At 44.2% G+C, this 14,950-nt stretch overlaps 1 protein-coding gene across 1 annotated transcript; it reads right to left on the bottom strand.

Moving 5' to 3' along the window:
• Positions 1-1,136: 1,136 nt before the first annotated feature.
• On the bottom strand, positions 1,137-8,519 carry LOC139628002 (olfactomedin-like). Its single transcript, XM_071489287.1, has 5 exons — positions 8,370-8,519; positions 7,996-8,154; positions 7,448-7,660; positions 7,070-7,202; positions 1,137-2,222 (listed from the first exon to the last, which is right to left on the bottom strand). Exons 1-5 carry the CDS (start codon positions 8,418-8,420, stop codon positions 1,375-1,377), a joined length of 1,404 nt encoding a protein of 467 aa, XP_071345388.1. The 5' UTR covers positions 8,421-8,519; the 3' UTR covers positions 1,137-1,374.
• Between the last annotated feature and the right edge of the window lie 6,431 nt (positions 8,520-14,950).

Genomic DNA, 14,950 nt, shown 5'->3' with positions numbered 1-14,950 from the left:
TATGACTAAAGCTTACCAAAATGTTACAGTATCCCAGTATATCATTACAGGACATGTAGATCCTCCCCAGCCTATTTTCCCTGTACAGAAACATGAAATCAGCCTGACCACATATGGAGTTAACAACAGGCAGTTAAGTTTTGTCTTGAACCAGCCGGCTGGTGTTTGGCTTCTGTAAATCTGGAGGGCAGCAGATCTGTCATTATGTGAGCAGGGCTTTGGGTGTGTCTGGGGAGCAGCCAGCCAGAAACTGGAAACCAGGCCACAGCAGCGGAAGCATCTGTCCTCCTGACTTCAGTGTGACATCACACTGCCCTCTACTGTGTACAACGGATACTACTACAAACTGCTTCCATGTACTGTGGTACCATGTCATTCACAGTTTCATCACCTACCATACTGAAAGCAGGAGGTTTTGAAACTTTCATAGGACAGAGATATATATCAAGTCAAGTCAGGTTGCTTTATTGTCATTGTATTTCACACAATGAAACTTAAGTGCACTTGTTAAAATGGAGCTTAAAAAATGTATAAATAATCAATAACTAAAGAATTAAGTTTCATTCACTCACTCTCTGAAACACACATCTGTTTAACACTCATGCACTCAACATATAAATAATAAATAAATCATGTACTCGAAATCTTGCAGTTCATTTACTGTGTGCTTTAAGAGCAGAATTCAGTGTGGAAACAGCTTTAGAGTAGAAATATATTATAATAAACTATATTATACATATAGAATATATATTATATATTTTGTAATGATAGTAATATATGATACAGTAATATAATGATAATGATAATGTATTTGTTTTGGCTTCCCGCAGCAATTTTTTTCATTTGCAGCATGTTGTTGTATTTGTTTTGTATTTTTGTATGTGTTTTTGAATCTGCATCTGAATATGCAGCTCGTCACTCTTAATGTCAAATGTTTTGGGTAGTAGCAGTGTGTTCAGCCACCACACTATAGGCTATTCTCAATCACTTAATTAAACTTTCCTATAATTAGTGTAGGCAATATGCTTTCTACTAAATTAAAAATACTTTTTAAAATTTATTTCAGAACCACATTCCCACCCATCCTCACACACCTTTAATATATTATAAGAATAAAGAGGCAGTCGAAGTGGAAGTACACTTGATATTGATTCTTTATTATATTATTTGCATTTTATTGAATTTTCAACATTACACCAGACAGTGTTACTACTTTTGTTACATATATGATTTGCATTTTCATGATGCTGTACAATTGTCTAAGATGGACTGTTGCTGTGTGTCATTCCCTCTCTCTCTCCCTGACTTTCCTGTCTCTCTCATACATTTCTTACATGAACAAACGAACAAATAGCCAATTACGACCGCTTCAGATTAGAAGTGGGCCTGGTAGGCCAGTAGATATCCATCATTGTACATGTAAATCTGTCTGTTGGTGGGGTTGTAGCTCAGACTGGCCACTCCTTTAGCAACCTTCTCCAGTCGCAGTGCTAGAGAGTTGTCTTCTTTTCCTGTTGCTGTGTCAAAGGCGTAGAAAACTTCCTCACAGTATTCGTCCACATAACGAGTGGCATACAGCACGCCGCACACCATGAAAGCATTGGTTACCGACTTCTTGAATAGTCTTGTCTCCCATGTCTGTGAGACATTGAGTGTATCGCTTTCACTGTCCCAAACTAACCGGCTCACCACCAGATTACCATGGTTACTGATGGTGGCATAGATGGCCCATAGACCTGTCTCATCTGCCTCCACGTCCACGTCGCTGTTGGCACGGCAGTCATAGTAACAATATGGGAACTTGTTGTTGAAACCCACTCCGATGCCTGGAAGTGTTACCCGTTTGACGATGCTGCTGTTGAGGTCATAGCGGCAAACATCTGCAGAGCGGTAACAGTTGTAGTATAGCGCTTCACCATACAGGACAGCGCTTGGACCCTCGATGGCGTCAGCGTGGGTGTATGATGAAGCAAAGGTGTAGTCCCTGTGGTTGGCAGAGGCCATGAAGTCCTCGTAGGTCTGATAAACACGCAGAGAGTTTCCCCGGATGTGGTCGCTGAGCAGAGGCAGAACCCAGTAGCTGCTCCTCTGCACCTCACTGTCCATCTGGGCCTGTTTGCCCCATGACCCAGAGATGTAGCTCTTACCGTGGGGACTGACCTTAGTCGTGACAGGATCACTGATGTTGGTGATCAGACCCTTGAGGCAGTATCTGTGGTGGCCTGGAAAAAGAGGGAGATGAGAAGAGACTTAAGATCAGGTGATGTACAGTACAGACAGCTCTGCAGAGAGCCATTCAGTCAGCACAGAATATCTCCTGCTACCTTTACTTGAGGACATGCCCTCTTACAGATCCCGATGCCTTCGTCAGGCCACAAACACAGTCATGTACTTATCCCACCCAGCTGACCACCTTTTCATTGTGCTGCACTCCAGAAGACCCATACTTCCAGACCCCTGAACAATTTGTACCAAAACACCATCAAAGAACTGATCTCTGTTAAATAAATCTCAGGCTATGAAATATTATCCTGGGAATGTGCTAAATATCCTCGCTAGGTGTAACAATGCAGCCGGTGCCTCAGTGTCTCACCTGGTAGAGTGCATACCATTAAGTCTTAGTCCTAAATGTCATTGTACTGCTGTGCAGTGACAAATAAAAGCATTCTATTATATTCTTTTCTATTTTGTCTATCCATTTTTTAAAAAGATGAATCATATTGTATTTGTATTTCATGATGAATTAACAAAATTAAAATTGAAATTGAAATGTATTATTACGTTTTCTATCGGATTACTGCCTGCAGGTTATCCTTTTAGCTTGCATGCATTGAAACCCAGGGCAAAAAGTCCTTGGAGCACTGGCTCTTTAAGCTCGCTGCCATGAGTGCGCAGTTATAAGTGGTGGTGACTCGCATTAGCATATCAACATCTTCAGCAGCTCTTCTTTCTCGCACAGTCCGGGGACGCCAAGTCAATCCGGCCCAGCCCACACGTTATATCAGGAATGTAATGAAGTGTATGTTCACCACAGTCAAAACATGTTTTATTCTTATCAATAATTTGTTCGTTTTGTAAAAATCATATTTTCGATTTTTATTGCGATCCTGGCCCGAGATTAAGATGTAACCGTGACAACGATGACAGCCGGCGCACGTATGACGCAACGCTGACGCGCTCCAGTGATCGTGTCAACATCGTGGATGTGTTATGGTTAAAATCATGGATGTATTATGGTCAACATTAGCACGTCAGCTAAGGGCTGAAACGCGCAGTCCTGTGGGTAAGAGAGAGTGAGACACTGACTTCTGTTGCCATGGCGCCGCGGATGGCTGCCTCGGTGTGTTGCTGCGCACTCTTTTGCCTTATTTTCTTTGTAAATCCAGTTTTCTGCCTTGGTTTCCGGAGCTCTTTCACCAGAGAAGAGCTCATTAACATCAGAGAAACAGCTCCAGTGGATCTTTTTTCCACCTTTCTCGACTCACCTGTGGGATTATTGGACATTTTGGTCAGAGGTCACTGACCGCTGCTCTCGCAGTGAAACGCCGGAGAGGAAAACGTGCCGGTGCGCTTGCGCGTCTCCGCCGGCGCGGACTCCGCACACCGCTCCCAGGTATCTTTCTCTCCAAGGTGCGTTCACTGCCCAACCAGCTGGATGAACTTCAGCTACTGGTGCAGAAGAACAGAGACCGATTCCGGACTCTGCGCTGGAGCTGGCCGGCTTCCAGCTCTTCAGAGCGGATCGCGACACAGAGCTGTCCGGCAGAACGAAAGGTGGAGGAATGTGTTTTTATGGAAACAGTGGCTGGTGCAGAGACGTGACAGTGATCCTGCAGCACTGTTCTCCTGACCTGGAGACTTTCATCATAAACTGCAGACCCTTCTACTCCCCCCGTGAGTTCACCTCATTCATCCTGGTCGGTGTTTCCATCCCACCACAGGCCACAGCAGATACTGTGTGTGGAGCGGACCAACCCGGACTCCGTAGTTATTGTCCTTGGTGACTTTAACAAAGGTAACCTCAGCCACGAACTGACCAAATACAGACAGTTTGTTAATTGCCCGACCAGAGAGGGGAACACTCTGGACCACTGTTACCCCACAATCAGTGGTGCTTATCCCGCCGTCCCCCGGGCTGCACTGGGCCACTCTGACCGTGTCATGGTCCACCTGATTCCCACATACAGGCAGAAACTAAAACTGTGTAAACCGAGGACATCGAAGCAGTGGAGCAGTGAAGCCATAGAGGATCTGCGGGCATGTTTGGACTGCACTGACTGGGAAGTGTTCAGGACTGCTTCCAACAGTCTGGATGAGTTCACAGAGGCTGTGACGTCATACATCAGCTTCTGTGAGGACTGCTGTATCCCATCACGCACCAGGGGGAGTTATAACAATGACAAACCCTGGTTCACAGCTAAGCTCAGTCAGCTCAGGAGGCAAAAGGAGGAAGCTTTCAGGAGTGGGGACAGGGACAGGTTTAAAGAGTCCAAGTACAGGTTTAGCAAGGCGGTGAGAGAAGCTAAACGACTGTACTCTGAGAAACTTCAGCTCCAGTTCTCAGCCAATGACTCTGCTTCTGTCTGGAAAGGGCTCAGACAGATCACTAACTACAAACCTAAACCCCCCCACTCCATTAACGACTTCCGTCTGGCCAACGATCTGAATGAGTTCTACTGCCGCTTTGAAAGACAATGAGACAGGCCTGACACCAACCTCCACATCAGAGCCACATCAGAACCCCCCTCCTCCCCTACCAAAGGAACGTCTCTCTCTATCCTGGAGAGAGATGTCAACAGGCTTTTTAAGAAGCAGAACCCCCGCAAAGCAGCCGGTCCTGACTCTGTCTCTCCATCATCCCTGAAGCACTGTGCTGATCAGCTGTCTCCAGTGTTCACAGACATCTTCAACACCTCACTGGAGACCTGCCACGTGCCAGCCTGCTTCAAATCCTCCACCATCATCCCTGTCCCCAAAAAACCAAGGCCCACAGGACTAAATGACTACAGACCCATTGCCCTGACCTCTGTGGTCATGAAATCATTTGAGCGCCTTGTCCTGTCCCACCTCAAATCCATCACTGACCCACTCCTGGAGCCAACAGGTCTGTAGACGATGCCGTCAACATGGCTCTCCACTTCATCCTCCAGCACCTGGACTCCTCAGGGACCTATGCCAGGATCCTGTTTGTGGACTTCAGCTCTGCCTTCAACACCATCATCCCGGCTCTGCTGCAGGACAAGCTCTCCCAGCTGAGAGTGCCTGACTCCACCTGCAGGTGGATCACCGACTTCCTGTCTGACAGGAGGCAGCACGTGAAGCTAGGAAAGCACGTGTCTGACTTCCAGACCAACAGCACTGGATCCCCACAAGGCTGCATTCTTTCTCCTCTGCTCTTCTCCCTGTACCCCAACACCTGCACCTCCAGCCATCAGTCTGTCAAGCTCCTGAAGTTTGCAGACGACACCACTCTCATTGGACTCATCTCTGATGGCGATGAGTCTGCCTACAGGTGGGAGACTGACCGTCTGGTGACCTGGTGCAGGCAGAACAACCTAGAGCTTAACGCTCTGAAGACAGTGGAAATGATAGTGGACTTCAGGAAAAGCCCAGCCCCACCCACCCCCATCACCCTGTGCGACTCCCCCGTGGCTACCGTGGAGCATTTCTGCTTCTTGGGAACCACCATCACACAGGATCTCAAGTGGGAGCTGAACATCAGCTCCCTCATCAAAAAAGCTCAGCAGAGGATGTACTTCCTGAGGCAGTTGAAGAAGTTCAACCTGCCAAGGACTATGATGGTGAACTTCTACACCTCCATCATTGAGTCCATCCTCACCTCCTCCATCACCATCTGGTACGCTGCTGCCACGGAGAGGGACAATAACAGACTGCAGCGTATCATCCACTCTGCTGAGAGGGTGATTGGCTGCAATCTTCCGTCCCTCCAGGACCTGTACGCCTCAAGGACTCTGAGGCGTGCAGGGAAGATTGTAGCTGACTCCTCCCACCCTGGACACAAACTCTTTGAGACACTCCCCTCTGGCAGGAGGCTGCGGTCCTTCAGGACCAAAACCTCTCGCCACAAAAATAGCTTCTTCCCATCTGCTATTAGCCTCATCAACAAGGCTAGAGAGCCCCACTGTTGCTGATCAATTGCACCAATCACCAGAAAAAATTCCTTGTATGTGAAAACATACTTGGCAATAAAACTGATTCTGATTCTGATTCTGATTCTGACACCAGCGTCCTCTGTCGCTGACGTCATCAGAGAGGCAGCGGAGAAGGAGGAGGTCGTTATGTCACGTGGCCATGGCATTATCTAAATCTAAAAAAAGAAAGGTAGAGTTTCAAAGATGAGTGGACGGAGAAGTGTGCATGTATTTTGCCCCAGTCCAGCACGAAGCCCATGTGTCTGATTTGCTGATTTGAGACAGTTGGAGTGGTGAAGGGTGGACATGTGAAACCCCACTATGACTCAAAGCACGGTCGCTTTGAACAGCAGTGTCCCCACGATACTGAGGGGAGGCAGACAGTGACTTTTTTCACAGTCTCAGGGCATCTGTAACTTTCACCTCAATCATTTTGATGTCACAGTGTCTTGTTTTGTTGCACTTTAAGTTCAGTTTGTTTAATATGTTTATTCTCGTGTGAAAAAAAGGCATTTTATTTGTTGAAGCATGAAAACTAATTAAATTAATCAAGTTTAAGTTAAAATTTCTTAAAACACTACAGTATACATTACACTTTACTGTCAAAAGTTAGAGCGGCTTAGGTTCACAAGCAAACAATTGTAGGCAAACAGTGCCATTTCTTTTGGTTGTAAGTTGTAAGCAAATTTAATAAAAGGGGATCTGCTTATCATTAGTTGTTCCCGACCTTTGACCTTATCTAGAAATCAGATTTGGACCTTTGAATTTCAAGTCTGAGAGTCCCTGGTATAGAGGATCTGCTTCTTAAACAGTTAGGATTTTTAAGAAATTAAGTGTGGATGTATTCGTGGTTCAAACATGTAAGAAAACCTGAATAAAAATAATGTTCACACACACATAAACACACAGACACTTACCTTTGAAGTCTTTAGGGATGGACTTGCAGGACTCAGCAGTGTTTTTCAGGTAGCGCAATTCCTCTTTGACAGTCTTCATGTTAATTGTGTCTGACGTTGTCATTCTGTCTACAGCTCCACGCAATTTACCCACCTAACATAAATATACACACACACCATTGCATACAGACAGATAACAGACATACATGTGTTTTCAGTTATATTTCTTCATATTATCATATTTATTCTCTGGATATATTTATTACAAAATATCAGTGGGGTTTTTTATGTTTTTGTCTGATGAAATGACACCATAACCTAACATAATAATAACCTTGAGTTATTGAGATTATGTTTTCCTTTTCTGTTTTATGTTGCTATTAGCTGTTTTTGACGTACCTCTTTGGAGAGTTTCTGTGTTTGGGGATTGTTAAACTGGCTGTGGATGACACTTATGTCTGTCTCCAGCTGGCTGAGCTCCTGTCCTAGCAGGCGCAAAGACAAGGCTGTGTATACTCCTTGGTGGTGCAGATACTGGTAAGGCTCGAGCCGAGCCGTCACATTTTCAACCAGGGCATAGATCTGAGGGAGCCGGTGCCTGGACAACTTTACCTGCAATGCAACACAGACAGAGACTCCTGTGATGTTTCTTGACAACTCAGTGTGTTGTCAGGTTTTTTTTCCAAGTTCATATAATCTAAAATTTTCTTCTTTTCCTCATTTCAATGGACACTGTACCTTCCCATAGTCATGCAAGACATGCAAGTCAGGTCTGAAATTCAGATAGTAATCATGATAATTGTAATTGTTGAATCCAAAATGTGCACAGTATCTCTCATTATCACTGTATCCATACAATACATCAAGTCAGAGGTGGAGTTGGACTGGGCCCAGTCTAACTCAAAGACTTGCACTGTAAAACGATGCTGGTTGACCTCAGTTCATACCTGTTCCTGCAGTTTGTTCAAAGATCCTTCACAGGTAAGAACCTGCTCCAGCACAGCCTCGTACTTCACAACAGGGAACAACCACATGCTGGAGTTTACTGCACACACACATGAGCCATTGTTCTTTCGACCCCACAGATGATGAGCCTGGCCATCATCCTGCAGTCACACATGTAGAAAATATAGAATATAATAAATCAAATCATAAAAAATCACACTTAAGTTGTATGCACGAGATTTACAGATAGCAAAGGTTAGTGTAGAGACTGCAACAACAAAAAAAACCCAAAAAAGCCAAGAAAAAAGTCATGAAGTGCTATATCTTCCACTTTTATCCTTAACTTAGTATGAGTGGGAAATCAAGTGTAACTCACTGTAAGTGACAGCAGCAGTAGGAGCAGCAGCATATTTAGAGCTGGAGACATGAACAGTGGACTGACAGTGACTGATGCCGTTAGTGCTAGAGTTACTAGCCCTCCTCTTTTCTCTAATACATTCAATCACAACACACTTTTTGCTGACATAGTCTTAAAACCACTTACATGGATGTGAAACTCTAAAAAGATGAAACCGTTGAGTTTCACAGCCTTTTTGGTAAACCCAGGAGCTTCCCATTTCTCCCCCTTTCTTTCTGTGGTGCTTATTATTTCCCTTTTGCAATATCTACTTCTTCCATTTTATGCTGCTACTCCACTACAACTCAGAGTGAGTATTGTACTTTTTATCCCACTGGCCTACATTTATTTGACAATGATAGTTACTTTTCAGATTTAGATTTTACATGCAATATAATTTTACATACAAAATACACAACACTCCTTTTCTTTGTTAACACTTCTTCCAGAGAGACATTTACCCTTTAAATTTCATTTAAATAACTGTTTCAGGGCCAACTAGGTCGAATTATAAAACATTATGATATGATATGATATGATATGATATGATATGATATGATATGATATGATATGATATGATATGATATGATATTATATAAAACATGAACCAAGCAAAGATGAGAAAAAGGTGAATATAAATTTGTGTTGTAGAAATGTGATTTTTCTTTTTCCATTATCTTAAGGCACCAGGTATGGTCAAGACCTTACTTAATTATAGAGAGAAACCTTTCCCACAACAGTGGGATAGTTCCCACAAAGAGCAGCACTTGGCAACAGGAGGGAGGAAAAACTGAGTGTGAGCAGTCATCTGCCTTGACTGGTTGGGGTTCAATTCAATTCAATTCAATTCAATTTTATTTGTATAGCACCAAATCATAATATACATTATCTCAAGGCAATTTACAGGGTAAGGTCAAGACCTTACTTTGTTATTGGGCTGAGAGGAGAAAGGGGGGATGGGGAGGAGAGCGAGGAAAAAGAGACAGAGAGACCAGGAACAGCTGTATATACTATAGATAATTGGGTTATCAACAATAATAATAATAAATAGTCATAATGATAATAAAAATATCCAAAATCCTTGAGAATATTGCAAACCAGTTATGTGATTATTGCACAGGAATGGTTTGTTTGAAGATTTCCAGTCAGGTTTTAGAGTCCATCACAGCACAGAAACAGCTCTGGTTAAGGTTACCAATGATCTCCTCATAGCCTCAGACAATGGACTTGTCTCTGTACTTGTCCTACTAGATCTTAGTGCCGCATTTGACACCATCGATCATAAGATTCTATTACAGAGACTAGAACATATGGTCGGCATTAAAGGAACCGCACTAAGCTGGTTTAAGTCATATCTGTCAGATAGACTCCAGTTTGTTCATGTTAATAATGACTCTTCTATCAACACTACAGTCAGTCATGGAGTTCCACAAGGTTCTGTGCTAGGACCAATACTTTTCACTCTATATATGCTTCCTCTAGGAAACATTATTAGGAGGCACCAGATAAATTTCCATTGTTACGCAGATGACACCCAGCTGTACTTATCCATGAAGCCAGGTGAGACTAACCAGGTAGCCAAGCTTCAGGTCTGTCTTAAGGACATAAAAACCTGGATGACCAGTAATTTCTTACTCTTAAATTCAGACAAAACTGAAGTTATTGTAATTGGCCCAAACCACCTCAGAGATACACTATGTGATAATATACTGACTCTGGATGACATCACCTTGGCCTCCAGTGCTACAGTCAGAAACCTTGGTGTCATTTTTGACCAGGACTTGTCCTTTACTTCACATATAAAGCAAGTCTCTAGGACAGCCTTCTTCCACCTGCGCAATATTGCTAAAATCAGACCCATTCTATGTCTAAAGGATGCTGAAAAACTAGTTCATGCATTTGTTACCTCAAGACTGGACTACTGTAACTCTTTATTGTCAGGATGTCCCAAAAATTCAGTAAAAAGCCTCCAATTGATCCAAAATGCGGCAGCATGAGTACTGACAGGATCTAGGAAACGAGATCACATCTCTCCTGTGTTAGCCTCTCTGCACTGGCTCCCTGTAAAATCCAGGATAGAATTTAAAATCCTCCTCCTCACCTACAAAGCCATTAATGGTCAGGCACCATCGTACCTTGGAGAGCTTATAGTTCCCTATTTTCCCAATAGGACACTTCGCTCTCTAAATGCAGGTCAACTTGTGGTTCCCAGAGTTTGTAAGAGTAGAATGGGGGGGGCAGAGCCTTCAGCTATCAGGCTCCTCTCCTGTGGAACCAGCTCCCAGTGTGGGTTCAGGAGGCAGACACCCTCTCTACCTTTAAGATCAGGCTTAAAACTGTCCTGTTTAGTAAAGCTTATAGTTAGGGCTGGCTCGGGTATGTCCTGACCCATCCCTTAGTTATGCTGCTATAGAGCTAGACTGCTGGGGGATTCCCATGATTCACTGGGCGCTCTCTCTCTCTTACTCTCTCTCTCTCTCTCTCGATGACTTCATGCCATTAACTTTGTATTTTTTTCTCCCCCGTAGTTTGTGCTTCTCCTCTCTCTCCCTCTCTCTGTCCTCATTCTGCAGGTCTCTCTGCCTCTGGAGCAGCAGGATCCAGATCCACCACTACTCATCATTACTATTAACCACTGTTACCTGTCATCATTATTATTGATAACACCATTACCTACACAGCTGTTCCTGGTCTCTCTCTCTCTCTCTCTCTCTTCTCTCCCCTCTCCTCCCCCTCCCCCTCTTTCTATCTTCTCCTAAACCCAACCGGTCGAGGCAGACGGCCCCCCACCCTGAGCCCGGTTCTGTTGGAGGTTTCTTCCTGTTAAAGGGAGTTTTTCCTCCCCCCTGTCGCCAAGCACTTGCTCTTTGTGGGAACTGTTGGGTTTTTCTCTATAATATAATATAATAAAGTAAGGTCTCGACCTTACCCTGTAAAGTGCCTTAAGATAATGTATATTATCATTTGGCGCTATAGAAATAAAACTGAACTGAATTGAATTGAATTATTGAAGTCTATGGGAAAATGTCTCTACTTCTCTCTGATTTATTACCTCAGTCAACGTTTTCCTGATGAGTTTATGGTCTCAGTCTCTAGTTTCAAGTCTTCTTCAAAACAACATGATGTTCATTTTAAAATTAGTGTCCATTTAGAGGAAAATAGACCATAAAGCAGGGTATGCATTAGGGCGGGGCTACGATGTGATTGACAGACTGTACCACATACAGCGGCAGGTCAGCTCCACCCCTCACTCCTCCTCAGCTCCACCTTCTCATCCAAATATATTTTCTTCTGGTTAAAAAAAAAACAAGATGGCGACGGACAAATTACAAACTCCAGGCTTCAAAATGGCAGCTCACAAACCAGTGGTTGACGTCACAGTGGGTTGATCCCTGGTGTCTACTCTGCTCAGTGGGAGGCCGAGAGGCAGAGAGTCCACATGGCAGATGAGAGAACTATGCATGTGCAGGCTGTGCACGTGAGAGCAAAACAATAAAGGAGGTATTCTGTTGCTTCAAACTTTCTCTGTGAGTGATTATTTTAGCTGAAATCACAGCACTATCTTTGTCTTTGACTTATATGATTTTGTCAGACAACACCATGGTTTTAAAATCAGGACCTTGGCAGTGCTAAACCGCAGCATTGGCTTGGAACCAAGTATTTCCTTTTTATGCTACTTTATACTTCCACTCTACTATATTCCAGAGGGAAATATATTCGTCAGCTTAAGTTAAATAATCAAGATACTATGATACAGTAACACTGTTACTGTTTAACCTCCCATTAAAATGTTGGCTTTCCCCATGTTTAAACACACAGGCTCCACCGACACCCGAGATGACAGTGCAGCATGCAGGGTTCAGGTGAAAGGGACAACGCTCAGACATGACATGAGACCAGAGCACAGGCCAACTGTCCATGGGGATTACTGGCTCAAATCCCAGAAGGCTGGTGGACTGAAAGGTTTTTAAGTTTTTGCCAGCTCCAGTGTCTTCACTTCACCTTAAGTGTCATTTGTGCAACTGTGGATTCCAAGGCTGACTTCCTTTCCCAGTATGACTGTGGAGCAAATGCTGCTTCGTCTATACTGAGATGCAGAATCCTGCACACTGTTGAAGGGTTCCAACTTGACTCAGAACTGGCTTTCTTCTCTTCCATGTGTAAGTAACTTAATACTACATAATGTTACAGTTTTCATCAGTGACGGTTACAGTAGCATGATAACATTAGCTGACCAGTATTACCAATATTATGAATGTATTTAGCAAATGGTGCAATTGCTAGCTGGCTAACTGTCAGCATTGCTGTGGAGCATATTCCAGCATCACTAAACTGGGCTAATGGTTGTGGTTAGATTGTTTTTTGTTGGTTCATGTGTCCACGGTGTAACTTTATCCAGTTATGCTGCTTGTTGTGTCTTTAACGGCAGCTCTCACTTGGCTCAGTGACACCTTGCTGACTGAGAGCATGAAGGGAGGAGGGGACGGGGAGTAAGAGGGTGACCGAACAGAAGCCGGAGGTGTGGCTGAGGAAGCGTCTGAGATGCTGGTGGTCTCGTGCGATATCTAGATATCTTTAAATATTTCTGCTATGGCTAGCCTATGTAGTACACATGTAGCCTCCACTTTCTCCTGTAATAATGTGCAATTGTGAACATTGTAAATAAATAAAGTGAAATTATATGTCACCATATCCATGTCATTTTCACTCATTGTGTTATGTAAAATAATGTTGCACTGAAAACTAAACTGGGCAGCACAGTGGTGCTGTATTGGCTAGCACTGTCACCTCACAGCAAGAAATTTGTGGGTTCAAACCCTGGGCCTGGGGCCTCTCTGTGTGTTGTCATGTTCTCCCCCTGTCTGCATGAGCTCCTTTTGGGTTCTGTGGCTTTCTCCCACAGTCCACATGCACATTAGGTTATTTGGTAACTCTAAAATACCTGTCTGTGTGAATGTGAGTGTGTGTGGTATCCCTGTGATAGACTGGTAACCTGTCCAGGGTGTACCCCGCCCTCACCCAATGTCAGCTGGGATTGGCTCCAACCACACAGATACAGATAAGGGGTCTAGATAATGGATGGATGAAAACCTGCTCTATCCAAAGTGCATGGTCTAAAGCATGTAACGCAAACCCAGTTGGGGCATGTCTATATCGCTTTTGCTATTTTAACAGCAGAAAGAACAGTCACTGCTCCAGGTCTATGGCTCAAAATCTCTCCTGTTCTTTATTAATCATAAGATAGGATAATAAATACTTTATTTATCCCTATAGGGGAATTCATAATTATCCAGTAGCTTATTCATGTATTTAATTTGAGTCTGTGTCATGATCCGCTGCCTTTGTCTGAGTTGTTAAACAGTCTGATGGCAGAGGGAACAAAGGATTTTGTTACCTCTCAGTCCTGCAGCAGAGAGATGAGACGTTAGCTGCTGCTGTAGCTGCTTCTCTGGCCTGAAGGATGTTGTGGAGAGGATGGTTGGTGTTGTCCAGGATGGCTGCATCTTACAGAGTCTCTCCACAACAGTCCTGAGTGAGTCCAGACTCCTTCAAGGCACAGACCCAGCCTTTTTAACCAGCTTGTCCAGTCTCTTTGAGTTTTTATGTGACCTGCTGCTGCCCCAGCAGACTGCAGGATAAAAAAGAACACTCTCCAACACTGATTGATCAAACATGTGCAGCATTTCACTGCACACATCAAAGGACCTGAGCTTCCTGAGGAAAAAAAGCCAGCTCTGCCTCATCCTGTAGATGGCATAGACCAGTCCAGTTTACTGTCCAGGTGCACACCTGGGTATTTAGGTGTATAAGTGTGCACCACCTCAATGTCCTTCCTTGAACATTAACTGGCTGAAGTGTAGGTCTAGACAGTCTAGACCTGCAAAAGTCACTGACCATCTCGTTGGTTGTGGAGGTGTTCAGCAGGGGGCAGTTCTTGTTAATCCTTCACTGAAGGTCATCATCAGATCCCTGGTCTCTCCTTCCTGCCCATTCCCAATACACACCATGCTCACCACTGTCCCTGAGACATATTTACCCAACCTGATGTACTGTGGTCTTCTTGTGAGGTAATCCACAATCCAGAATGTGAAGGAGGGATCTACACCCATCCCTTCGAGCCTGTCTTTGAGAATGGGGGGTTGGATGGTGTTAAATGCACTTGAAAAATCAAAGCACATAATCCTCACATAACTACCTGGCTCATCCGGGTAAGAATAGGCCCAATGGAGCGTGTAGAGGACGGCATCATCCACTCTAATATGTTCCCTGCAAGCAAACTTGTAGGGGGTCTTGTGCATGTTCAACCTGTAGCCTCAGAAGATGGAGTCTTATAGTCTTTTATCTTGGCTGGGCGTCTTACTGTAGGTACCGAAACAAGACATAATGTTTTCTACAGGACCAGGACCGTCCCTTATTGCAGACTTAGGTTGAAGATCTTCTGGAGAAGCTCAGCCAGCTGAACTGCACAGTCCTTGCCCAGCCTCAAGCACGCATCATCCAGGCCGGCTGCCTTTCCAGGATGTAGCCTCTTGAGCTCCACCTTCACCTCATCCACTGTA

Source organism: Trachinotus anak, unplaced genomic scaffold (assembly GCF_046630095.1).
Source record: "Trachinotus anak isolate AG129_WGS33_773 ecotype Australia unplaced genomic scaffold, CSIRO_AGI_Tana_v1 ptg000002l, whole genome shotgun sequence".
Lineage (NCBI taxonomy): Eukaryota > Metazoa > Chordata > Actinopteri > Carangiformes > Carangidae > Trachinotus > Trachinotus anak.
Note: the sequence above shows the minus strand (reverse complement) of the source record. Positions and strands in the feature narration are given on the sequence as shown.